Raw genomic sequence first — 9,437 nt, 5'->3', positions numbered from 1 at the left:
ATTGGTTTGAATGTACGTCAGTCATAGAAGGGTTTGGGTTTGCGCAATACAATTGGATAAGGGCGCCCAATTCCGTTGCTAGGATACAGTACGTGAGGAAGCTGCGACACCCTTTTCATACAACAACAACAAATAAAATGTTCTCAGCTTAGAATGTAAAAAGTAACGCTATAGCTAAACAAGACCATCACCACATGATTAATAAAATAATGCAAATCGGTGAATGTACATTTTCATGATTCATTTTCTTCGCTCGTTTTATTTGTAACATTTTGGAGCACCGTACAATCATGTGACTAGTAGGGGCGTTGCAGGATTTGCAGGCAGAGTATTCTTGGAAAAACAGTTACTGTTTTCAATGTTGCAATAACTTCCTGCTAATCAAAACTGCAAAATGAGTTCCTCTGAGGAGAAGACCATTACCGTTATTGGCAGGTGAGCAGAAGCCTCACATTTCACGAGCTTTTCTGTCTAAAAAATCTTGCTCCAACAACTAACGTTAGCTAGCTAACGTTTTGTGCTTATGCATGTGAACTTCGAGCTGAGTAGGGTCAGCTGATCATTAACTAAACTTCTCTAAGTAAAGAAATTAGTTAATTTTCATGACACTGAACATTTGTTGTTACATATATTGTATTCATATTTGTTGTGCATGTGTCAAGACGAGAGAATAGCCTCTGTGTTTTCTAGCCTATAACGTAACTCACTGAATTTGTCATATCAGGTCAGGATGTTGTGCTCGTAGCTATAGGCAAATCATGTGATGTTATCTGAATTAAAATGTATTTTTTGTCTAGATGTAAATGTAGAATCAAGTACACATAGTTTTTCCAAACGTATATGGTCATCATATGGCTATTTTGATGGTGGCGACGGTTTCTTTCAAGAACAGGCATCATTTTTATTTGCCTTTGCTTTCTTATTCTTGCCTCCTCTAGACACTGTTTCTGGACAATCCTGAAGGATGTTGAGGGCACAAAAAATGTCTGCTGTCATTGTTGAACCTTACCACCCTTTTTTGGGGAATTTAAGCCAAATCGAGGATCACTCCTATTATATGATATTGTAATGAAACAGCAGGGAGCAGGTCTCGAACCCTCGACCTTCGAGCCCGAGGTCCGGCGCGCTAATCGACTGTGCAGCAAAAGCATGCTCGTGCGGCAGAGTCGATTTCCGCGCTTATAAACCCAGGGTCGTTACACTACTCCCTCCTTTCAAAGAGCGGGGCCTCGCGCTCGCTTGCGACTCTACGTCTTACAGGAACGCGCTCACCGGCCAAGCACATGCACTGTTGTGGATGCAAGGTCCGATCACTTCTGACACCAATGTAATGAAACAGCAGGGATCAGGTCTCGAACCTTCGAGCCCGAGGTCCGGCGCGCTATCGACTGTGCCGCAAAAGCATGCTCGTGCTGCAGAGTCGATTTCCGCTTATAAACCCAGGGTCGTTACAATATATATATATATCATGTTGTTTTAATAATTTAGTCATACATTTACAATTTAGCAGGTGCTTTTATCCAAAGCAATTTACATGGGTGGCCCCAGAGGGAATCAAACCCACCACCCTGGTGTTGCAAGCGCCATGCTCTAACAACTGGTCTATTTGGTCATTAGGGATTTAATGTCTCATAAAACGCATGCAGCCATTCCGGGGCAAACCAAATTTCCCTCTGGGGACAGAAAAGATTGATTGATTGATAAATGTTGGCTCTGTTGTTCTGTGTGTATTTCAGTGGGCTGATTGGGCGCTCCTGGGCCATGGTGTTTATAAGTGGGGGCTACAGAGTGAAGATCTATGACAACCAGCCAGGCCATGCTGCCAGGGCCATCCAGGAGGTCAGGTGAGTCCTGGAAAACAAGGCAAAACATTACCAAAAATATCTCATGACTCATACATAATATGCATGACCAAAATACCCCTCAGTCTTCTTTTGCACTCACACCGAAGACACACCAAAACAGCATGATCAGTGAATCCTTTTAACTTTACAAACCCATCAACAACCATAGTGTACATTGTTGAAAAAATGGACAAATTATGATTAGTTGAACATTAGGTGACGCACCGCTTTAGGTGAACATGGTCCTCTCCCCTGTGGTGTTTCTATTACATGTAAAGAATTGAACTTTAACCCAGTGTATTTTGAGCTCAAGGCTCTGGAAGATGGGAAAAGGTTCTTAGTGACATTTGTAATAATAATGAATCGTGGATTGGATAATATTATTTCTACCAACTGAGGTACTCAAAGCGCTTTACATAGTAAGGGGGAAACACACTTCATCCACCACCAATACGGCGACCATTTTTCTGCCAGAATGCGCACCGCACATCAGCTATTAGGTGTAGAGGTGAGGAGTGATATATGCCAATTAGGAATGAGGGGCATGATTAAGTGGCCATGATGGAACGGGGCCAGGTTGGGAATTTAGCCATGACATTGGGGTTAACACCCCATTTTGTAGGGAGAGGACTACTAGCCTAGTCCAGATATCTCCTGTTATGATTCATTTAGAAGGGTTTCACATCCAGCATCATACAAACACTTTGAGGTTGGCCTCTAAAAATATCCCAAACAACCTGCTAGTTGAATAAATAGCTATTTGCTACCGTATAGCCTAACTGGGACATTGTATGTCTTATTTGCTTCAAGTCTCTATACCAGTACTTCCCAAAACATATGTCAAACATCTGGTGGTCCCAGAGGAGAGTGTTTGGAAACCTGTCTCTATATACCATGCTGTTTTGAAATGTATAATGAGATTTGCTCAACTGCACATTGGTTAAAATAAATCAACCTTATTGGACTGTAGGGGGCATTCTTGATCTTTTATTTTTTACAGGTAACTGCCAAAATGAAGGAAACACCACTATTAAAGCCTTGTTCACATTTGCAGTTTGAAGTGACTCAAATCCTACTTATTTGCGTATCGGGCAGCCATCATTCACTTTGAACTGGACTGAGTGTTTACAGGCAGTAACAACAGTGCGACTTTAGATCATTAGAAAGCATTCACCAAAAGTCACAAAATGCACCTGAATGGATTTCTGCAAATATGTAAACACCACGGGAGTCCTCTTACATTTGGGAACAGTCCTATTGATCAAACAACCATGAACAGGTAGGCTCTCTCTCCCTCAGTTATGCACATAAACAACAAGATCAACAACTAACGCTAACTAGAGCGATATTAGCTCAAATCTAACGAGGGAATATTAGATAAACCCTCTAAAACTTTTTCAGCTAGTTGGCCGTCAAAATTGCACTTATAAACGATGGGGCCTACTCGTCCTTCTACAGTTTGCCTGCCAATGCATGCTTATCCCAACCAAGCACCCAAGCTAACATGCTAAAATTGGCTAGCTTATTAGCTAGCTACTTCCAGACACAAATGAGAGAACACCTCACTCTGACCATTTTACTCGGCCTAGCAGAGCTGGCTAGGCTGTTTACATGTTATCTGGAGATAGCTAACAAAGCAATTCACATTTCTTGCTAGCTAACCAAATGACACCTACATCTCTAGCTGTGTAGCAAAGATTTTTATAACTAACCCAAGATAGACCACAACCTGTCGTTTCCAATGGGAACAAATTAGTCATAGTGGGCAGAACTAGCAAGGAAGTGGGCAGAGCCAAGCTCAAGCTAGCAAGATCCTATTTCTAGCAAACATTTGCATATTTCCACCAGGGAATCCCTACTCTGTGAATTGTACATGTGCAATAACTCAGTTCACCTTTGCACTCCTTCTAAACAATGCAATTTAATTTGGCAAAGGGTAAAGTCTACAAAACTTTGTCGACTCTGTTCATAACAGATTCTAGTTTTGGTTACAGAAAACTGTATTGAGATCAAATGTTTCTTCACTGAGAAAATGTGCAGAATTTCGGCCAAAATCCATCTCGTTTCATCTTCTCCCACTGCCGGCCACTGGGCTTTCTCTCGCTAACATATTTGGTAGTGATTGGAAACGCCAAGTGGATGCTTCACATTTATACACCTGGTGGAATATCTCTCATTGTTCTATCTGTGTAGCCACGGAAAAACTATATGCTGCGAGGAGGGGGAAATACAGTCACTCACCCACTCCTCCAATGACATGACATCCTCCTAACAGCTATCTAGTTAACGCTAGGCTCAATGTTTTTAGATTGCTACATAAATAGATACGCTAGCCTATTAGCCACTTGACTTGTGATCATTGTCCTTGCTAGTTTGATTGTATTGACATTCCCAGCCTTAGTTACATTTGTCAGTTTTTGTCCCAAATATTGAAACAGTGCATCTCAAATGGAGGCAGCAAACAATGTACCAGGCCAGCTGTAATTTACAACCTGATAGCAAAATAGTTTTGGCCTACCAAGAAGTTTATTGGCAAATTATGTGAATCATGCATTGAACTGCATCCATCTATTCTGCCAACAATGCCTTACTGTATGTCATGGAATGTTGAGTCAAATAGAACCTATTTTTAAAATCTAATTTAAAGTTGTTATTGTAGCATAAAGTGGGAATTTGATATTTTTGATTGATATTATGATTGTCTGTTTGTTTCATACCTGAAAAGAAGTTAAAATGATGTCAATTCTACTTTAAATATCTTAATAGGGTTTTGGGCCACCACAAGCCACCAGAACAGCTTCAATGTGCCTTGGCATAGATTCTACAAGTGTCTGGAACTCTATTGGAGGGATGCAACACCATTCTTCAACAAGAAATTCCACGATTTGGTGTTTTGTTAATGGTCTCAGACACTACTCCAGAATCTCCCATAAGTCTTCAATTGGGTTAAGACTTGGTGACTGAGACACAGAGAGACACACACCCCCTTAAACCCCATATGCTCCTTTGAGACCTCTATTTCTAAGTCACTAACCAGGTTTCCATCCAATGTAAAGTACATGTCAGATATAAAAAATGTAATGACATAATTAAAACAGAACATTTGTTGGTAAACTTTCCAAATGTCCACAAAACAAAATATGCTAGACAAGGTGGGATCTTTTTGTCTCAGTAAAATATATTATGTGACAAATGTTGGTGGAAGCGCTTTTATGCGCAAATATTAATATAATAACCATTATATCGAAGTAAACTTGGAGTCATGCAATGACATGTTGTGTGGTCCTGCAGTTTACATGTAAATCTTTCGCCAACTGGATGGAAACCTAGCTACTGAGATCTCTTCTTCTAGTCATGGTAGCCAAAATAATGGGCAACTGGCCATTTTATACATGAACCTATGCATGATGGGATGTTAATTGTTTAATTAACTCAGAAACCACACCTGTGTGTAAGCACCTGCTAACAATATATTTTGTGTCTCATTAATTCAAGTGTTTTCTTTATTTTGAAGGTTACCTGTGTCTTGCTTTCAACAAGCTTTCACACACCACTGAAACAACACACATTTAGTTCCTCATACCACAGGCCTCACCATAGAGCTACCGGGAAGATATATTATTTACATAAAAAGGTATTCATTTAATTCACTTTGAAAAACAGATGCCTGTTCATTGATCACTATTCAAAGCCCGAGAAACCATAGCATAGGGAATGCACCGTTGCATTTGATATTGGCTGGAAAACCAAGCTGTCAACATTCAGTCTCACAGTATATTCATTATGTACTAAGGTGGCACTTCATATTCCACAGGTCACTGAGTTTTCTGTGTAGTTATGGGTTATTGAAAAAGCTTTTGGGATTTATGTGTGTATGTGTGCACACTTGCTTGCGTGTATGTTTGTTAACCCCTTCTCCCCCTCTCTGCTGGCCTAGGAAACAGCTTGAAGATCTGCAGGAAGAGTGCATGCTGAGGGGGGATCGAAGTGCCTCAGAGCAGCTAGCCCTACTGAGCAGCCACAATGACCTCTGCCAGGCACTAGAGGGAGCCTTCTTCGTCCAGGTACTTTAGAATGACTGGAATGAGTATCATCTATGAGAAAAATAGCAATAACATTTACCTAGGGTGCACAGGGCCGTAGCCAGGGATTCTTTTGGGGTGGGGGGTTTAAGAAAGTAACATCTAATTTACTGCATTTCTATTCAATTTAAAAACTCTAAAATGCCATTTGGAGAACAGCAAAAACAAGCAAAAATGACCCTAGCCATTATCACATTTGTTGCTGTAGCTTCATTCACCTCAGTCGATCTACAAACACATAGCCTATTAGCAATACAATTAGCTGCTACACATTTACTCACATTAACTCCGAGCCAGGATTAAAACTATAATTTAATACGTACAGAGGGATCTGTTAGCAGAAAAACGATCTGTCAATCATGGTGGAGGCATTGTAATGGTCTGGGGGTGCTTTGGTGGTGGTAAAGTGGGAGATTTGTACAGGGTAAAAGGGATCTTGAAGAAGGAAGGCTATCACTCCATTTTGTAACGCCATGCCATACCCTGTGGATGGCGCTTAATTGGAGACAATTTCCTCCTACAACAGGATAATGGCCCAAAGCACAGCTCCAAACTCCCTGCCTGGATGGCAGGGAGCTTGGCCCCAGTGATGCACTCGATCGTACACACTACCCTCTGTAACGCCTTGCCGTCGGATGCCAAGCAGTTGCCATACCAAGCGGTGATGCAGCTAGTCAAGATGCTCTTAAAGGTGCAGCTGTAGAACTTTTTGAGGATCAGAGGGGCCCATTCCGAATCTTTTCAGTCTCCTGAGGGGGAAGAGGTGTTGTCGTGCCTTCTTCACAACTGTGTTGGTGTGTATGGACCATGATAATGGCACTTAATTGGAGCCAATTTCCTCCTACAACAGGATAATGGCCCAAAGCACAGCTCCAAACTATGCAATAACTATTTAGGGAAGAAGCAGTCAGCTGGTATTCTGTCTATAATGGAGTGGCCAGCACAGTCACCGGATCTCAACACTATTGAGCTGTTGTGGGAGAAGCTTGACCGTATGGTACATAAGAACTGCCCATCAATCCAACTTGTGGGAGGTGCTTCAGGAAGCATGGGGTGAAATCTCTTCAGATTACCTCAACAAATTGACAACTAGAATGCCAAAGGTCTGCAAGGCTGCAATTGCTGCAAATGGAGGATTCTTTGACGAAAGCAAAGTTTGAAGGACACAATTATTGTTTCAATTTAAAATTATTATATATAACCTTGTTAACATCTTGACTGTATTTCCTATTCATTTTGGAAGTAATTTCATGTATGTTTTCATGGAAAACAAGGACATTTCTAAGTGACCCCAAACTTTTGAACGGTAGTGTGTTATTTTTCCTAATTAAAAAAAATGACAGAGGCCCTGATGGTGCATCTCAATAGTCTATAACAAAAGACAGGCGACACTTAAGACACCAAGGAGGTTTGCCCAACTCTTCACCAGATTTGCCCATCCCCTTCCAAGAAAGGTTGGCTTTCAGAGCTTTCCTGTAATGGAAAGTGTAGGATGATGTGGTATGGGAGAGACAATGGGAGAAGCCACATGACAGTTGAATTCCTTACAGTGTGGTTAACCATCTCATCAGTCATATGGTCTTAGTCCCGCTTTACACACGCTCACAAACACACCACGCGAGCCAGGAAGTGTGGTCTTTTAGCCAAATACAGGAGTCACATTCCATCCGACACACCAGTATAGACAACACTGTCTCTCTTTGAGGGGAAGCTAGGCCTGCTCAGTGGGCACTTGGGATATAGGTAGATGGTATTACACAGGTTTAATCATTACAGTGTATCGATTCAAATCATCATGTAATACTGTGGCGGAGAACAAAATAAGGTGTTTTAGAGAGTTACAGGGAAATGCTGCTGGGAAATATTCAAAGTATCTTTTCCTGGTTCAGATACGTTTCCTTACCGACTGCAGTTCACTCAGTGTTTCCCTAGTTTCTTTGTTTTGTTTTTGGAAACACTGTCAAATCAAATGTATTTGTCACATGCTTCGTAAAGAACAGGTGTAGTTAAACAATGAAATGCTTACTTATGGGCCCTTCCCATTAATGCAGAGAGAAAAAAAATGGAAAAATAATAAGACCAGAAATAAATACACAGTGAGGAATAAATACACACTGAGTAATGATAACTTGGTTATATACACGGGGTACCAGTACTGAGTTGATGTGCAGGGGTATGAAGTCATTCAGGTAGATATGTACATATAGGTAGGGAGGAAGTGACTAGGCAAGAGAACAGATAATAAACAGTACCAGCAGCTTATGTGATGAGTCAAAAGAGTTGGTGTAAAAAGGGTCAATGCAGATAGTTAAATAGTTAACCAATAGCTACCCGGACTAACTATTTATCAGTTTTTATGGCTTGGGGATAGAAGCTGTTCAGGGTTCTGTTGATTCCAGACTTGGTACACCGGTACCGCTTGCTGTTCGGTGGTAGACAGAACACTCTATGACTTGAGTCTTCGACTATTTTTAGGGCTTTCCTCTGACACTGCCTGGTATAGAGGTCCTGGATGGCAGGGAGCTTGACCCCAGTGATGCACTTGACTGTACACACTACCCTCTGTAACGCCTTGCCGTCGGATGCCAAGCAGTTGCCATACCAAGCGGTGATGCAGATGCTCTTAAAGGTGCAGCTGTAGAACTTTTTGAGGATCAGAGGGGCCCATTCCGAATCTTTTCAGTCTCCTGAGGGGGAAGAGGTGTTGTCGTGCCTTCTTCACAACTGTGTTGGTGTGTATGGACCATGATAATTCCTTAGAGATGGGGACACAGTGGAACTAGAAGCTCTCGACCTGCTCCTCTACAGCCCCGTCGATGTGGATCGGGCCATGCTCGACTCCATGTCCTGTAATCTACAACCAGCTCCTTTGTCTTGTTGAGGGAGTGGTTGTTGCCATGGTACCACACTGCCAGTTCACTGACCACCTCCCTACCTCCCTACACCTCCCTCCCTACAGTCTCATTGTCATCTGTGATCAGGCCAACCTCTGTCGTGTTGTCAGCAAACTTAATGATGGTATTGGAGCCGTGCTTGGCCATGCAGTCATGGTTGAACAAGGAGTACAGGAGGGGACTAAGCACGCACCCCTGAGAGGCCCCTGTGTTGAGGGTCAGCGTCACGGATGTGGTGTTGCCTACCCTCAGCACAAGTCCAGGATCCAATTCCAGAGGGAGGTATTAAGTCGCAGGGTACTGAGCTTAGTGATGAGCTTGAAGGACACAATGGTGTTGAATGCTGAGCTATAGTCAATGAACAGCATTCTCACGTAGGTGTTCCTCTTGCTCAGGTGGGAGAGGGCAGTGTGGAGTGCAATATCAATTGCGTCATCTGTGGATCTGTTGGAGTGGGTCCAGGGTATCTGGGATGATGGTGTTGATGTGAGCTATGACCAGCCTTTCAAGGCTACGGGGCGATAGTCTTTTTTTTTTATGTCAATTTTTTATTTAACCTTTATTTAACCAGGTAAGCTAGTTGAGAACAAGTTCTCATTTACATCTGCGACCTGGCC

At 42.2% G+C, this 9,437-nt stretch overlaps 1 protein-coding gene across 3 annotated transcripts in view; it reads left to right on the top strand.

The window, feature by feature from the left end:
* Nucleotides 1-120: 120 nt before the first annotated feature.
* The window catches only part of cryl1 (crystallin, lambda 1), a 31,770-nt gene continuing 22,453 nt past the window's right edge, over nt 121-9,437 (top strand). Inside the window, exons 1-3 of one of the 3 annotated variants that reach the window (XM_021597698.2) lie at nt 121-435; nt 1,737-1,844; nt 5,782-5,908. In XM_021597698.2, coding sequence (XP_021453373.1) covers nt 395-435; nt 1,737-1,844; nt 5,782-5,908 — 276 coding nt within the window. In that variant the 5' untranslated portion in view covers nt 121-394. Of the gene's footprint in view, nt 436-1,736; nt 1,845-5,337; nt 5,479-5,781; nt 5,909-9,437 lie in introns of those variants that run through there. The other 2 variants (XM_021597697.2, XM_036974947.1) reach the window with 2 other exon arrangements.

Source organism: Oncorhynchus mykiss, chromosome 3 (genome assembly GCF_013265735.2).
Source record: "Oncorhynchus mykiss isolate Arlee chromosome 3, USDA_OmykA_1.1, whole genome shotgun sequence".
NCBI classification, from domain to species: Eukaryota; Metazoa; Chordata; class Actinopteri; order Salmoniformes; family Salmonidae; genus Oncorhynchus; species Oncorhynchus mykiss.
The sequence above is the reverse complement of the archived record's forward strand: the minus strand, read 5'-3'. Positions and strand labels throughout refer to the sequence as shown.